The sequence below is a fragment of the Polyodon spathula genome, chromosome 8, assembly GCF_017654505.1.
Source record: "Polyodon spathula isolate WHYD16114869_AA chromosome 8, ASM1765450v1, whole genome shotgun sequence".
NCBI classification, from domain to species: Eukaryota; Metazoa; Chordata; class Actinopteri; order Acipenseriformes; family Polyodontidae; genus Polyodon; species Polyodon spathula.
In genome coordinates, this window is record NC_054541.1 from 27,110,547 (window position 1) to 27,128,515 (window position 17,969).

Here is a 17,969-nt window from a genome sequence, read left to right on the forward strand (position 1 = left end):
TTCTAACAATTAACCATCCAGTCTAGGGCACTCTGTTCCCTTTACACAGCACCTTCACTGGTCGTGAGGGAGATTTATAACCTAGAATCATTCTGTCACAGTCCCAAATTGAAGCATTGGTGTTCATCCATAAAGCTCATTTAAATGTAATTTTAAAAAAATATATAAATTTTTTATATACTGTTGGCTGTAAAAATAAGCAATTACTATATTAGTTTTGTTGATATTGCCTTGTAATGCATGTTTTACTTATCAGTACTAACTATTCTCCAGTAACACAGGGCAATGGGGTCGCTAAGTAATTTTTATTGGTAGAAGGAGGTCGCAGTACTGCGAAGTTTGAGAGCTGCTGCTATATAGAGTGTTTATTGCCTGGTTTAAAAAGTTCCCCTATGACAGGACATGTTTTTTCAGATGAGACTTGAGTTCATTAGGCTACAAATACAAATATTAGATTTACAAATAGTTCTCTCAAATGGAAGTTTTGGAAGTTATATTTCTAAAACAAAAAGAAAACAATTAAGGTTGCAAAAATAAACTAATCAGATGGTTTAAGACCCGTGTTTTTCCTTTTAGTTCTGTATTATTAGTTTCTTTCAAAAAACAAACACAACTTTACGCTTTAGTTAATATTTAATGTCTGCAAGTAGAGTTAACATACTGTGATGGGAAAAACAGGAACTGTCAGTAACATTTCATTGTCAACTATCTTCTGTTTTAAACTAACACGCTTGCTGTATATGAATACATGTTATTAATCAATCTGAATTTCTAAAGCAATGTTGATGTTGAAATTGTAATAGAAATGCTCTTTCACTATTTGTGTGACAATTAGACTTTCCTGCAGAATACTTTGCAATGTGAGAGTCCAGCATGTCTACTACAGATTTGCTGAACTAGTCACAACATGTAAATTGTCTCTTGATCATATGTAAGTTTCCTGATCTCCATTTTTCCTTTGGCAATGAAAGATGTTATTATAAGGAGTTGTTTTTCTGCATGTCAGTGGCTTTTTGGTGTTTTTGTGATCTCTCGTGCTTACCGCCACACATCATCATTCTTGCTCCTATGTCACACAGTACTGCTTAGTTCACATAAAGTGTGTCTTTTTCCATCGTTACTTAGGATTCTGTGATCATTTTTTTTATTATTATTATTTCTTTACCAGACAGGAGGGCGTATTACACAATACAGGTTTGAACAAAATATGGGAGAAAATCTGTCCAGGGAGTTGTCTAGGAGAAGTGTCCAAGAGTCCTGACAAATAAGGGAGAGTTGACAGATCTGCATCAATATGTACTGTTCTTAAATTTAAGAAGTGGTATGAAACACAGCCCCCTCACCCCTGCCCCGGTACCCCCTAAATGGCACCCCTGGTAGTGGGACTTAGGATTTATTGACAAGGCTGCTGAAAATGTTTCTCTTTGAAACTTGGCTCCTACAGTCAATCCATTATAATAGTTATTCTGTGGCCTGGCTTTCATCTGTTTTTGTATAAATAGATCAAAGAAGTATCACATTTCAGGAGAAACTGGGACAGAGAGGTAGGGAATAGGAGTGAGCCTTTCATTCTTTATACCTTTAGGGTTCCAGGGTTTCTTATCTCTGATTTTGCTTGAAAAAAAATAGAAGCTTTATAAATAATATCATACTGTAACAGGCACGTTGCATTTTTATATTTTCATTAACAACATATTTAGAAATGTTTAATGGTTCCCATCCCTTTAGGTACACAATGTACTCTCGATCCCCAGTGTGTCAGCATGGTACTTTTGAAAGGCATCAGTGTTGTTTTTTTTTTTTTTTTTTTTTTTTTTTTTTTTCAGTTAATAAACAAAAATGTTAGTGCATGACTAATCCTCTAGAGCAGGGTTCCTACATTTTTTACCTGAGGCCCACCTGTTCAACTGCATTTGGGCACTGTGGCCCACTATTAGCACTTCATAAGAAAAATGACAAATGTAACCTGTAACACAATAAATAAATTAAATGTAAATTGTTCTTTTTTTCATTTGAATCTTATTTTTTTAATTAGTATTTTATTGTTGCTAATATATATATATATATATATATATATATATATATATATATATATATATATATATATATATATATATATATATATATATATACATAGAATGTTGTTTCTCCCACAGCCCACAGTTTGGAAACTTTGTATCTCTTGATAATCTGCCTGCATGTTTTTTTTTTTTTTTTTTTTAATAATCTGCCCCACACCCCGCCCCTTACAGGCCATTCTTGGTACTGCCTCCGCTGATGGAGTGGATCAGAGTGGCAGTAGCCCATGCAGAACACCGCCGGAGTTTCTCAGTAGACAGTGATGACGTCCGGCAAGCAGCGAGGCTCCTTCTCCCTGGAGTTGACTGTGAACCTCGGCAGCTCAAGTATGACCATAAGCAGTGGGAATATATAATGCTACCATTGATGCTTTGATCTAGTTCTGTTTAATACCAATTACACCGGAGTGCAGGATCTGGTCAAACCAGGTATCCCCCAGTATTATAGGAGATACAATACCTACCACTATTGAATTAATATAGAAAAGCTTCCTAGGAATTACATTACAGATCACCTGTATTTGCCAGAAACATCTTAATAAATGTTCCTGCCCAACTTGGCCTGGTTTAAGTCAGTTTATAACTATTTATGCCGTTTACAATTCTTGTAACCCTTTCAGGACAGACGACTGTTTCTGTGCCTCTCGGAAACTGGACGCTGCGGCCACAGAAGCCAATTTTTTGCAAGATTTAGGATTCCGGATGTTGAACTGTGGCAGGACAGACCTGGTCAAACAAGCTGTGTCTGTGCTAGGCCCTGATGGCATCAACAGCATGAGTGAACAGGTGTGGTGCTGCTATCCCAAATTCAAAGTGCTTTGGGCGTCTTTGGCAGTCTTTCCTTACCAATGGTTACAGAAGGACAGTTTCTATGCCCTATTTAGAAAAAAAAAGAATGTTATTCTTTTGGTTCTTGGTGTTCTGAAGTACTGGTAAATTCAGTTTATCTTGTTTACAGTAAATGAACATAAATATCATTGCATCTTGTTATACATTTTATTAAATTGCTTTCACAGCAAATGTTTTCTCTGGTTACGTTAAGGGACATTTTTAGAATGATTTCCTTTTTTCTGCTATACAGGCCTTCAGTTCACTATGCTAGAATAGGTACCATTTAGTGAATAACTCATGGTTTTGTGGCACTATTTCATGGTAACTGAATAAGATGTTTTCCTATTTACCTGGGGATTGTCTAATATAATTGAAAGTTACTATAAATGTATTTGTGTTGACCGTGTGCTCTAGGGGATGACTCCTCTGATGTATGCTTGTGTTCGGGGAGATGAGGCCATGGTACAAATGCTGCTGGATGCTGGAGCAGACATAAATAATGAGGTAAGGTAGATTCCTGTTTATGTTTATTGCAGCTACTTGCACAAAGAACAAAGAATAATGCCTAGTAGTGACAGTAAAATCATTGATATTGATTTTAAAAAAAATAAAAGATGGCAAAGTAGCTTAGCCTCTAATAACAGAAAATGAGTGCAGAGATCAGGGTGAATGAAAAATACTGATGAAATAATATAAATATTGAACAGAAAATGCAGTTCAATTTTGATTTATTTTGCCCCTCAATGCAAAGCTTATGCTAGTCTAGAATTTATAATGTGTTTTTTTGTTTTTGTTTGTAGGTACCTAACACAGTGCACAAATACCCATCGGTCTACCCTGAGACTCGTCATTGGACTGCACTCACATTCGCAGTGTTACATGGACACATTCATGTCGTACAGGTAGGAAAGCATTGAGCAAGGAGTTCAGTTTGCTCCAGTTTTCTTTAATTACCTGATGATGGGGACAGTGGGATACAATAGTTAAATTGTAAAGTTGTCCTTCCTTTTTTTCTTTTGTAAACTTTATTAAGCAAATTTCATGATGATCTGTTGAATTTGATACAATTAAATATAAAACAATTTTCAGCAGCAGTTGAATGTTTCTGTTTTATTCTGAGTGTTATGTTAGACACATCAGACATCATCATGTTTCCACAGAATAGCCTGTATCCTAGCGAAAGAAATTGAACATGGAACCGGTCTTGGTATTTGTCTTTGTCTAGCTGTTGTTGGATGCCAGAGCAAATGTTGAAGGTTCCTTGCAGGATGGGGAAGAAAACTATGCTGAAACTCCTTTGCAACTGGCTTCTGCAGCAGGTGAGCTGGAAAATCGGCCCACACACACACACACACACACACACACACACACACACACACACACACCCCCGCCCCATCATTTTTCACATTCACACAGGCATAAATTAAATAATATACTGTTAAGTGTTTTATGTTGGGAACCTGTATATAGTAATAAATAGGACCCTTGGACTTCTTTTGAATCTGACAAGCTTAGGTCTACCCCACCCTGAACTAAGCTTTCTCATATTGGTTCTCCCCAGGTAACTTTGAGCTTGTCAGTTTGTTACTGGAGAGAGGAGGAGATCCCATGATTGGAACACTGTACAGGAATGGGATTTCATCTACTTCCCAGGGAGATATGAACTCCTACAGTCAGGCTGCTGCACATGGACACAGGTATGGTAATCATCGTCTGTGGCCCCACTTTTCCAGTTTAGATGAACAAAATTATAGAAACTATCCTAGGCTAATATGTTTTGAAGATTCAAACCAAAAATATGTTTAACAGTAGATAGTATAAAACAATGTAAAATTAAAAAGGGTTGTTTATCAATATTAGTGTGTAGAATGGGGTGGTTTTATGGTTGTAGCTGAAAAGAACTTGCCAGAAGGTACTGTATTATAAAACTGTCATCTTCTGACCACACGTACATTGATAAATAATTGTCTTCTGGGATGTTTGCTAACTTCATTTGATAGTAAAGTAGCCACGCCCTGCAGGAACACAGTGAAGCAATATCCAATGGCTGGATTGCTCAGATAACAAAACATTCGTATGGTCATCACAGAACCTTGGTTAAGAGCTTATATTCCTTTCTTTAGTTTTTACATACAAATAAAACACCCCATAGATTAACATGTAAAGGAAGATATACATTAGTTTGTTTTTATTTCTTCTTTGGTACAGGAATGTGTTCCGGAAACTCCTTGCCCAGCCTGAGAAAGGGAAGACAGATGTCTTGTCCCTGGAGGAGATGCTGGCTGAAGGGTCTGATCTGGCTGAAAAGAATCCAGGACATGCAGACTCTAGCAGGAACAGCAAGGCCAAGCTCAAAGCCCTGCGTGAAGCCATGTATCACAGTGCAGAGCACAGCTACGTGGACGTCACCATTGACATTCGTAGTCTGGGTCAGTATACACCTGATTTCAATGTAATCACTAACAGACAACCTTCAGCCGAGCCTCATCAATATACTACATTTAAACAGATTACATTTCAGGATTACAGTCACTTGTTTTCCGTGATGTTAATCTTTGTAGAAAGCATTGTAATAAATGTACTCCATGGTCAATTTATGCTGTGTAATGCTTTATACTACCGTGGCAGTAACAAACACTAATTATGAATAATTATCAAGATGACAAATGGCTTATAAGCTGTATTTGCTTTTGTGTCTTGATACGTCTCATAATTGTTTCATAGCAAACAACATTACAAAAAATCTATTGTAGTTTAAACAAGACACATCACATGTTTCCCTGTAAGAAAAGATAAAAGCCAAACAAGTTGTTGGGAAAGAGTTTTGTGACTGTTCTGTTGTCACTGTCCCTGCTCAGGCGTGCCCTGGACTCTCCACACGTGGCTGGAATCTCTGCGCACCTCCTTCCTCCAGCACAGGAGACCCCTTATCCAGTGCCTGCTGAAGGAGTTCAGCTCCATCGATGAGGAGGAGTACACCGAAGAGCTCATTACCCATGGACTGCCATTGATGTTTGAAATTCTGAGAGTCAGCAAGGTATACCAGTACCTTTATTAAGCACCCCCATTTGTTTCTAGGAATTTACTTCCACTTGACCCCTGATTGTCTGAGTTTTTTAAAAATGAAATGATGTCTCAGGAATTATTTAGTAGGATGGATAACTTTCCATGGACGTTTAATGAAGTTTTCCACATTACATAGGTTACACATACAATTATAGTAGCTGGTGCACAGGTTCCTACTAGTTTAATTTTGTATTGATTTATTCAGTAACAATTTAAGAAATGTGTACAGGGGTCGTGGCATGGTCACAGCAGAGGGCTGTGTATGCTATTCAAAGAAAATAAATAGATGTTAATAAATGGATGTTGGGATCTAGGGGAGGCACCTAGCTCACCAAGGCTCTCCAGAACCGACTACACATTGGGCATCTTTCATTTCAGCATGACTTTGGTGGTAAGTACTGTACTAGGAATGTGGTTTATTTCCTATAAAATCCTTACTTAAGCACTAATTAGTTTCACCTGGGCAATAAACTGTAGGGAAAGTAAATTCCACTGTAAATGAGATCTGAGATGTTAGGATATGCATACCCCTGGGGGTACTTCTAAGGGTTATAGGGGGTATGCAGGACGACTCAGAAACTGGACACCTTCAGTGCTTAGGCAATCAATTTTCTCGCTCACTCGTGCCTTGGTATTTGACACCTTGTGCACGTGGTGTGACCTTGACAACAAGCATGCCAACAATTCACGCTTGAAATTCCTGCGGAGGGACGTTTCCTCCAGAGGACAAGCACCTCCTCTGCGTCCGGTGCCTGGGCATGTAGCACACCTCCTCTGCCTTGGGAGATGGAACTTTTTGCAAGATCTATGCAGTATTCCAGCCTAGGGTCCTATGCAGAAGACTCACCAGGTTCACCGGTGCAGCTTCTCTGGCTAGTCCTCTTGGAACCATCCGGCTTCGGTGCCGAGTGTGGTGTAGAATGGGCAACCAGTAGGGGGTTTATCTAAAGACCCTGCATACCCTAATGGCCAATGCAGGGTAACAGATGCCCATTTAAAAAAGGCCTATGCGGCAGGAGTGCAATTCAGTCACCTGGCCAACGTGGCAGGCCTCCTTACGGCTTACCTGGATGGCATACTGCAGTCAGCGCCCCTCCCTGAACTGGTGGTTTTGGAGCTGCGATAAAAGAAGACTATGGCATCCACCCATGGCACACCTGGTGAATCGGACAGTCCTGATCCCCACTAACCCAAATGACCTGAGGCATCGCCTTCGGGATTCTGCAGCAGCTAACAGCCTGGTCTACCCACAAGGACAGGAGAGTGCCGCACGTGGGGCCACAACGCAACAGCTCTTTCAGAGGCAGTTCCACCACCACGGCCTCAGTAGCCCAAGCAGGGCCCCTGAAGGCTTGCGGCATCAGACCCACCCTTTCACACAACACCAGCTGCAATACTGGTGCAATTGCACCTCGGACACTTGTGTGCTAGCCACAATACACACCAGTTACACGATTCAGTTCCCACACAGGTCCTCCTCCCTTTCGAGTCATCACGGTTACATCCGTGATCTACCCTCTCCAGGTCTCGGCCCTCAAGCAAGAAGTAGCTGCATCACTTCTCAAACAAGCCATCCGCCCATAGAACCCACCTCTAAATTAGAGCTGAGACACCTCAACGTGTTCTTGAGGAAGAGGAGATTCTAGATGGTCACACACTTTCACATTCTGTAGTCTGTCCGACCGGGTGATCATTTTTCATGTTGACTTTATAAAAGTTTATCTTTGCTAGTTATTATAGTTTTTTCTTGATGTACATGTATTTGATTTTGTAAACCAGGGATCTCCACCCCTGGTCCTGGAGTGCTACTGTGGCTGCTGGTTTTTGTTTCAGCCAATCTCTGTTACTTGATTGACCCAATTATTGGCTTAGTTAGCCACTGATGAACATGATAAACATTTACAATGCAGGCTATTTTTGATTCCAAAGGGATTCCCAAATACTTGCTTTTTATTCTGTGTATCCAAAGTCTTGTAATTAAAAGTTTTAAGAATATGTATTTGGTATTCTATACTAAAACAGCAGTTTCCCAGTCCCAAACTGTTGTGACATAATTAAATTAAATATTAAATAAACAGGTGCAATTTTACCTCCTTAAGCTAAAACTTTCAGACAGAAGGGGTACAGTTTTTAAAAAAGTTTGAAAACCACTAGTCTGGAGCAGTGGTTTTCAACTCCAGTCCTGGGGACCCACAACATCTGCTGGTTTTCATTCCAACTAAGCTCTCAGTTTACTAACTAGACCCTTAACTGAAATGTTAATTAGCTTAATTAAACCTTTTTAATTGATTTCAGCTCTTAAACAGTTGCAGAGTTCAAGTTACTTAAAACATTTTAAAGCTAACTTGAAATCTGCAACTGTTAAGTAGCTGACAACAATTAAAAAGGCCTAATTAGCAAACAATCAGCTCAATTAAGGGTCTAGTTAAGTAAGGCTTCATTGTTTTCAGCCTGGTAAAAAATTATGAATAATTTGAATTAGTCCTCTAGGTCCACATATATATGTGCGTGCGCGCGTGGGTTCAGCAGCAGCAGATCAGTTAGAGATCGCAACTTTATTAGGAGATACCCTATTATGATTGAGAAAAGCATTTCAAGCATTTTTGATCTTTTCCAACTGACTCCATAAAGCCAGATATATCAAGGGCTTAACACCAAAATTCAGTTATTTTGTGAAAAGGAAAATAAATTGTAAACTATTACAAAATTATAAGAAGTCACAAGATACATTGAAATATTTGTTACTAGTTTTGAACCATTAGCAGATTTATTTGACCATTTTGTTCAAATGATGTATCACCTAAAACATCTGCTGAACATAGAATGAATAACCGTGTTTTTCTAATGTTGTTTGTTTCCTTGTTTCTGTATTTTCAGAATGAAGTGATAAGCCAGCAGCTGTCTGTTATTTTTACTCAGTGCTACGGACCATATCCCATCCCAAAACTCACAGAGATTAAAAGAAAGCAGACGTCACGCTTAGGTAAGTGTTTGTACACTGACTGTTTTAAACCTGCCACGCATTTCACTATGTATACTGACCCTTTACAATGCGTATTGATAACATTGACTGTATTTTAAAAGGTTTACTGCTGATTGCCAATGTAAAAAAAAGCAACAGTCTGTACACTTGTTAAAAGAAATGTGAATAATAATACCTGTTGTTTACTTACCTGGGTGGGGGAGAGGGACCATGCTGTCCTTGGTGACCGGGGACTCTGCGTGCTTACGGCCTGTAAAAAGTAATACAAACAATGTTAGTAACATGGCTGGCATGGCGTGCTGGAAACTGTTTCGCATAATAGGTGCACATATTGTGTAAAATAATGCCCAGTACTTCCTGCATTGAAATGCTGCTGTTTTAACATATTTAATTTAATTTTAAAATACTTACCATTTGCATACATGCCATCAGCCCCTATATGGTCGGGACAGTCCTGATTTCCTAGCAAATGTCCCGCGTCCCGATGCATAGGAAGAAAATCCTGATATTTACCCATAGAAAAAATGCTGCTGACACATCTGCAGATCACTAATTTACACAAAGATAAGAATGCTTCATTCTGTCTACGGTATTTTTACTTTCATGATGGTCATGTGGTGTTGAAGGATACATATATAAGATATATATTCATTATGTACACACTACACACACAGTACTGTGCAAAAGTTTTAGGCAGGTGTGAAAAAAGAATGCTTTCAAAAATAGACATGTTAATAGTTTATATTTATATTAACAAAATGCAAAGTGATGAACAGAAGAAAAATATACATCACATCAATACTGTGCAAAAGTTTTAGGCAGGTGCACACAGTTTTTGAAAAAAGAATGCTTTCAAAAACCACAGTTCTTCTGTGTTAATAGTTTATGTAATCCCAGACAGATGTTGAGATCAGGGCTCTGTGGGGGCCATACCATCACTTCCAGGACTCCTTGTTCTTCTTTACTCTGAAGATAGTTCTTAATGACTTTCGCTGTATGTTTAGGGTCGTTGTCATGCTGCAGAATAAATTTGGGGCCAATCAGATGCCTCCCTGATGGTATTGCATGATGGATAAGTATCTGCCTGTACTTCTCAGCACTGAGGAGACCATTAATTTATCAAACTCCATTTGCAGAAATGCAGCCCCAAACTTGCAAGGAACCTCCACCATGCTTCACTGTTGCCTGCAAAATTCAAAGTGAGTGAACAGAAGAAAAAGTACCTGCTGCCATAGTTCCTGTGTTTTCGTGCCACGTCGGAGGTATGGCTTTTTGATGGCATTGCTAGACATCTTCCGATTGCGAAGGGAAGTAAGCATGATGTGTCTTTCATCTGCTGCAGTAAGTTTCCTTGTCCGACCACTGCGTCTACGGTCCTCAACGTTGCCTGTTTCTTTGTGCTTCTTCAAAAGAGCTTGGACAGCACATCTGGAAACCCCTGTCTGCCTTGAAATTTCTGCCTGGGAGAGACCTTGCTGATGCAGTATAACTACCTTGTGTCTTGTTGCTGTGCTCAGTCTTGCCATGGTGTATGACTTTTGACAGTAAACTGTCTTCAGCAACCTCACCTTGTTAGCTGAGTTTGGCTGTTCCTCACCCAGTTTTATTCCTCCTACACAGCTGTTTCTGTTTCAGTTAATGATTGTGTTTCAACCTACATATTGAATTGATGATCATTAGCACCTATTTGGTGTAATTGTTTAATCATACACCTGACTATATGCTTACAAAATCCCTGACTTTGTGCAAGTGTACCTAGAAGAATTGATGCTGTTTTGAAGGACAAAGGGTGGTCACACCAAATATGGATTTGATGTAGATTTTTCTTCTGTTCACTCACTTTGCATTTTGTTAATTGATAAATATAAACTATTAACATGTCTATTTTTGAAAGCATTCTTACTTTACAGCATTTTTTCACACCTGCCTAAAACTTTTGCACAGTACTATATATATATATATATATATATATATATATATATATATATATATATATATATATATATATATATATATATATGACCAGTGTCCCACTGAACTGTTTCCAAATGTTGGCAAGTATGCATTCGATTTGAATCCAGAGCGGGGTTGCGCGTGGGCATGTTGATGGTTGGAGCGGCTATTAAGGGGCGCGCACACTGACGACCATGCTCAAATACACTGGCACGCACCCAACGTTAGTGAATGGGGGGAGCTGAATATAGTTCTAAATGAATAACTAATTGTGTAGAGTGGGTTATGCATTGGGAAAAAGGTTAACTTTTGTAATATTAATGCTGCTAGAGAACTGTAGGAAGTTTAAGCATTATGAAAGCAATTTGCACATGATGATAATGTTTTGCTTGTATTTTATAATGGACCAGTTGAGGGGTGCGGTGATGTAGCCAGCCTCTATATATATGAGAGGTTGGCTCATTTAAAGGGGGAGGGGACACCTCTAGAAGGAAACAGCAGGTAGCAGTGTTCCTGCAAATGCTTTAGGAATGAAAGTATAGGATAGTTGAGTGTTGACTGCCTTGGTCTTGTTTTGTTTAAGGTCTTTATTTTGTTTATTTTGTTCACTACACTGTTGTATTTATTTATTTGCTTGAAAACTGTTCTGGACCAAAAGTAACGTTCGTGTGGCACTTAGCACTTTAATAAACTTCAACCTTGTCTCCTGACGCCTTTCTGCTCCAAACACCATCTGCCTGATCACACAACCTTACAGTCACCTAAGATATAAAAAATACTTTTTATATATTGTATTCATTCAAGCACCTTGATTTTTATTTCAGTAGGAATGCACAAATGTGTTTAGCACTAGAAGTTCAATTTTGTTTCAATGACCAGAAAGGTACCTTCTCTTTTTTCCCCCAGATCCTCATTTTCTGAATAATAAAGAGATGTCAGATGTCACTTTCCTGGTTGAAGGAAAACCATTCTATGCACACAAAGTGTTGTTATTCACTGCCTCTGCCAGGTACAAACACAATTAGTTATTTTTTGGTGTGTTTATTGCCTACAAACTGTACTTTGCTAAGCACAGATGTCCTTGATAGTAAATAGTAAATGTCTATGACATTTTGGTGTCGAATGTTTAAAGCACATCTGTTTTTCAGCGACCTTGTTATGTTATGAAAAAAAAACAATTCTCTAAATTTAAAACCTAATATATAATCTTCACCTTCCTGCATTAATGCTTGAGTAAGTGCTGAATTACTGGGATGGACCATTTGATGCAGTAACTAGCTGTCTGGTTGTCCCTATATATTCCTACAAAGAAAAGGTATTAACAAGCAGTAAGTTCCACAATATCAGAGAACATTTTAGCTTAATTTTTTAACAAATAAACACTGCCAAGCAATGGACAGTTTTAACGTCCATCATTTATTTTTTCAGGTTTAAATCATTGCTCTCCAATAGACCAGTTGCTGAGAACACATGTATTGAAATCAGCCATGTGAAGTACAATATCTTTCAGGTAAAAAGTTGTTTTCCCAAAGCTAATAATTCAAAGAATACCAGTTCATTAAAAACACTCAACAGGCATGATCCTGTTCTGAAGCAGTGGTTGTCTACATCAGCTCCTGTGAAAGCTTATTTCAGGTTCAGTACCCATAGGCATAGAGTTGCAGTACAATGTGTGCAACCATGTACAGGAATAAATCATTCAAAGTCAATGCACAGCGAACTATTATTAAACTGTATGTAAAGATAGCTATGTCCTCAGAATTTAGAGTGCTTTTCATTTCGATCATGTTAGAAATGGATCCTCGGGTATCCCACTCCAATTAGACCACAGTATTTTGCTGAATCGGGAGCTTGCACTGAAAGACTGATACTAATGGGAAAATCTATCTACGTTACTGCTGTCTCAGCAGACAGTTTATTTACGGATGAACTGTGTTTTAAAACATTGAGCTTTTCTTTTTCTTTGAAACTTGATATGTCCTAAATGCAGATTCTAAGTATGTAAAATATAATAATGCCAACGGTATCTGTTTCAGCTGGTGATGCAGTACCTCTACCACGGAGGGACGGAATCACTTCACATGAGGAACAATGAGATCATGGAGGTAAAGTATTTCATTGTTCATAAATAAGGCCCTACCCATTTTACATCCGTGAAAAATACAACACGGACCGTGAATCTAGTCTATTTTGTATACTTTTACCCTGCACTAAAATCCAATGAAGTTAAGTGTACTGTTACAGGTTCCTGGTGCCATCATTAGCTTGTTTCAATATAAAAAAGAAAGCTAACCATGAACTGGACATGATTTACGGAATAACTGGGCTCTACTAACTGATTGGCAGACACAAGCACCCGGGGCAGGTTTAGTATGATCTAAACTGTGCAAAATAAATCAAAAAGTGCAACAATCATTACTGCAGTGGATCATGTAAAATAATTTAGAAGCCACATATCCACAAAGTAGTAGCATGAGCAGGAAAATACATTAAAAGTAACCGCAGGACAAAAAATAAATAAGTATGCCAGTCATTTCAGAGACTTCACATTTATATTTTTTGCCTCAGGATAAGTTGTCCAGCTACAGACCCGTCCTTCTTTGCCTGGGCTTGGCCATACTTTGTTACACCACCGTGAAATTTAAGATTTAAGTAGCTGAAACCGTGAAATTTAAGATTTTCAAAATGTTATGATCGTGAAATTTACGAAAGTGACCGTGAATTTGGCAGGGCCCTATTCATAAAGGTCTAGATTTAACTTTACTCACAGTTCTTACAAAATTAGATTTTTGATGGTGCTAAAAGTTTGTGACTGTGGGGCATTGTGACAAAGTGCCTGCCCCTGTGTGTATTTTCTGCTATATGTTGTGTGTGATGTGTTAAATGTTGGTGTATAGTTATTGGTACACGGGATATAAACGGGTCTGTGTAACACAAGTGTTTAAAATGTATTATTGTATTTAGGCACAAGGATTGCACAGCACTTCACGTGCAAGTAAAAAGTAATAATATGTGAGCACAGGGAATTGCACTTTATTAATTCACGTGCAGTTGTACCGAGACTCCAATTGAATGATTGATTAGCAATCGAGTCTTGGTACAGCTGCATAAAAGCAGCATGTTTTCACCCACCTGGGGTTGGGTGTTCGGTGAGTGGAGAATGGGATTGGAGACGGAGGTAAAGATAAAAAGCATAGTTAAAGTTAAAAAGAATAGTTAAAGTATCTGCTCACCGTGTTTGTTTTTGTTTAGTACGTTTTGTTTGTCTGTTTATTTTGGCGAATGTGCTGTGTCCTGTTTTTGTATTGTTACAGCCGTTTATTTTCTGTCTGTCTGTTTGTTTGTTTATTTATTAAATGCTGAGCAAAAGCTCTGGTCTGACTCCACCCACTCCGGCCGTCTTTGTGACAGGCATATGTAACCTATATAACATAACATTTCTGTAAGTGCATCATTCTATTTTAATCTGCTTTGGGGGTTTGAGGCAAGTGTAATACTTTTAATACTCCTTAGATCCCACCCAAATCTTGTCCTGACCTTGTAAGCAAGCTAGCTTTGGCTCCTGCAAACACATAAATACATTTAATTTTTTGGTTTTTGGTTTACCAGCTTTTGTCCGCTGCTAAGTTCTTCCAGCTGGATGCCCTCCAGCGTCACTGTGAAATCATCTGTGCTAAAAACATTAACACTGACACCTGTGTTGATATCTACACCCATGCCAAGGTAAGACGAGAAGTCTCCGCCCTCTTCCATTGTGACCCTGCACTGGGGGGAGGGGGTTGTTTTGTCATTTGCTCTTTTATTGGTAATAAAGTAAGGTTGAAATATTATCAAATAAGTGCTTTACTGGACAGGCTGGTAGACAAATTCCATCTTGCATTCTGGGTAGAACCTACCTTACTAAAAAGGTCTAACTAAGTCTTAAACCTCTTCCCACACACTGTATACTGAAATCTAAAAGTAGGCCTTGTGTTGGAAGGCAGATAAAACCCTGAAGCCGAAGAAATTGATAGTCAGGGGCCACTGGAATCAACCTGATCCCAGGAAAATGGCTATTTATAACTGTTGGTAACACTTTACAAGTGGCAGGAACAAATTAAATTATATTTTTTCTAAAATATTATTTTTTATTCAAAATTTTCAAAAAAATTCTAAATCCGTGAATAATTCCACACTTATTGATGCAAACAGCCATTTATCAATTTATATTCATAAGAAATACCACTTTACTATGCTTCTACCTTGCTGTTACATGATTAGCAATGCTTTTTACAAATCGAAGATTTGCCATTCTTGCCTGTTCTTTACCATGATTTCACTGTGCAGTTACTCTGATTTTAGTATACTGTGCTGTCCTTTTTGTGTGGTACACCACAGCAAGCGCATATCAGGGAATCTACAGAGCTATTATCTTTCTTTCTGCCCTCTAGTTTCTGGGAACCCCTGAGCTCTCTGCCTATATGGAGGGCTACTTTCTGAAGAACATGGTGGTACTGATTGAGAAAGAAGCCTTCAAGCAGCTGCTGTATGACAGGCCTTCGGACAGCCCCGGGCCAGACGTGCTGCAGAACCTGGAAAGGACTCTGGGAACCAGGATTCAGTCCATTCATCTGTCCTCTTCCAAGGGCTCCATCGTATGAGCTGCTGTGGATTAAGAGCATCTGTTTTTTTTTGTTTTTTGTTTAGTTTTTTTACAAAGAACACCTGACTTTCTTGCTTGGCCTGCTTGGAATGCTTTGGGTATCTGTGTAGCCTGTGTTAAATGATCTGTCTCATGCTCATTGGTCATTTCATTTGTTTACTGACCAGGATGCTAGCCCTTCCTAGCTTTAAAAGCAGGGTATGCTGTATGAACAACTTGTGTCGGACTTCAGCTTTGTGTCATAATGGGTCGGTTTTTTCATTAATATATCAGGAGCCATGCAATTTTATCCACAGAGTTGATGGCACTATACCATTTTGCATAAGACCCAATCATATAGATAAGTGGTATAGATTTAATGTTAAAAATGTTTAAAGCATATGTGAGAAATGTAAATACTTAACTAATATTAATCTAATGAAGAGTTATAAATCAAGTAGGATTAGATAGTCTTCATACTTTGGATAACTTTGTGGAGGGAGCATAAAGTTGCTTAATGTGTGTGTGTGTGTGTGTGTGTGTGTGTGTGTGTGTGTGTGTATATATATATATATATATATAATAATATAGTATATTAATATATATATATTATAGTATATATATACGAACTTGAATACACACCAGTAATTATTCAGTGTAACATTGTGACGGTTGCCAATGTTCCCACAGGGTGGAGTAGTCATCACTTATAATATTGAGGACTTCGATGGACATGTCCGACTGACAGCGTAGGATTAACTAATTGTAGATACTGGTTTAATTTGTCATCAATTATCCTAACCTAGAACAACAAGATCACTATATATATATATATATATATATATATATATATATATATATATATATATATATATATATATATATATATATACACACATTAAATAGCGTGTGCCTACATGATGTGTAAGAATAAACTGTGGCACTAATATACATGTTCTTTGGTCAAATAAAACAATGTTTTTAGCTTACTTTGATTATGTAGTTGTTTCCTTGTCGCCACTCTCCTGATCACAGTGTGCGGGTCCTTTTCATCTTCTGCTACTAATATACAGCATGGTGTATTTTATTTTTAAAATGGCATATCTGTGCTATAGGCAGATTTTCCTGTTTAAGTTTTATAGTGGAAAGGGATAATACTTTTCTGTTATTTGGAACTTGGTGTACAACCGCAACCAGATGTTGAATTAATGACCCTTTTTCTAGGAGCCTGGCTAGTTCAGCTGTTTTCCTACTGATAATGTTTACACAGAGAGTGTTAAGGGAAGCCATACCAAACCCCAGTTTAATGCAGACTCAAATGGAGCAGGCCAGGAAATCTAGAGAAACAGTAGATTCACCAAGAAAAATGATGTGCAATGTCAATACTACACTATGGGCTTCCTTATGTAAAAAGCAGATCAAATCTTTGGGACGCACACCCACTATAATGCTGAAAAAGTACCAAGCCCCTGCCTAGCTTATTCTACCTAATAGAGAGAGTACAGTTGACATGGCTGTCACAATTACTTGTGGATAGTTTGACTGGGAGTGATCACAATATAAGAAAGTCATAAAGCACAGATAAAGCAAAACAGTAGTGTTAAATCTTAAATCAATATTTTGGACTTGTGAGCAACCAACAGACAATAACTTTGACAATTCAAAATAATAATAAAGATACAATGTTACAGTACAAACAGAGAAACTGTTATAGCATGTATAATGTTGATGTATTTCCAGCAAGCATCACAAAGCCCTTCTTTGTAGACATTGCTGTTGTGTACAGTAATTATATTCACGGTTCGATCTTAAGGCATGGATATATTGAGGTCTGTTGTTTTTCCTTTATTAATCTTTTTGGTAACCACATACAAGAAGATTACCATTATTAGGGGCTCTAGAAAACAATATACATTACAGTAATTTTTGCATATCAGTTTAAAGCAGATACCACAAAGGTTGACTGCCACAGGTAATATATAGTAACATAGATACAGTACTGTGTGGAACCAAAATTATGTTTTTTTGGTATGAGCCACTAAAGGTACTTAATAAGCTAGAATTGATTTAAGCAAAAGATATTGTTTTTACCAATAACATATTTCTTCTATTTACCACTTATTGGATACTGGTCGTCCCCTGAATAGCTTTTGTGCTTCATTACAATGACTGGCTTTTTAACTCAAGGGAATCCTTAGTCCTGACCAAATAGATGAACACATTTTGAAGAAAAATAGTTCTTTATATGTGTAAATGTTTTATGTAAATTGGATAGAGAAGGTTAATGTGTGCATTTTCTGTAAAGTAATGTGTGTGTGTGTGTGTATAAAATATATATATATATATATATATATATATATATATATATATATATATATATATGCCATATTGCATACGGTATTGCAATTAACGAACTGTATTATGACATCATTGAATA

At 37.9% G+C, this 17,969-nt stretch overlaps 1 protein-coding gene across 1 annotated transcript in view; it reads left to right on the forward strand.

Moving 5' to 3' along the window:
- Positions 1 to 16,078, forward strand: part of LOC121319697 (ankyrin repeat and BTB/POZ domain-containing protein BTBD11-A-like) — a 111,143-nt gene extending 95,065 nt beyond the window's left edge. The window contains exons 4-17 of the mRNA XM_041257389.1: positions 2,253 to 2,405; positions 2,699 to 2,864; positions 3,324 to 3,413; positions 3,710 to 3,811; positions 4,135 to 4,228; positions 4,471 to 4,606; positions 5,118 to 5,338; positions 5,768 to 5,946; positions 8,853 to 8,958; positions 11,818 to 11,920; positions 12,340 to 12,421; positions 12,948 to 13,016; positions 14,521 to 14,634; positions 15,342 to 16,078. Of these exons, the coding sequence (XP_041113323.1) occupies positions 2,253 to 2,405; positions 2,699 to 2,864; positions 3,324 to 3,413; positions 3,710 to 3,811; positions 4,135 to 4,228; positions 4,471 to 4,606; positions 5,118 to 5,338; positions 5,768 to 5,946; positions 8,853 to 8,958; positions 11,818 to 11,920; positions 12,340 to 12,421; positions 12,948 to 13,016; positions 14,521 to 14,634; positions 15,342 to 15,551 (1,825 nt within the window). The 3' untranslated portion in view covers positions 15,552 to 16,078. The remainder of the gene's footprint in view (positions 1 to 2,252; positions 2,406 to 2,698; positions 2,865 to 3,323; positions 3,414 to 3,709; positions 3,812 to 4,134; positions 4,229 to 4,470; positions 4,607 to 5,117; positions 5,339 to 5,767; positions 5,947 to 8,852; positions 8,959 to 11,817; positions 11,921 to 12,339; positions 12,422 to 12,947; positions 13,017 to 14,520; positions 14,635 to 15,341) is intronic.
- The last annotated feature ends 1,891 nt before the right edge of the window (positions 16,079 to 17,969 follow it).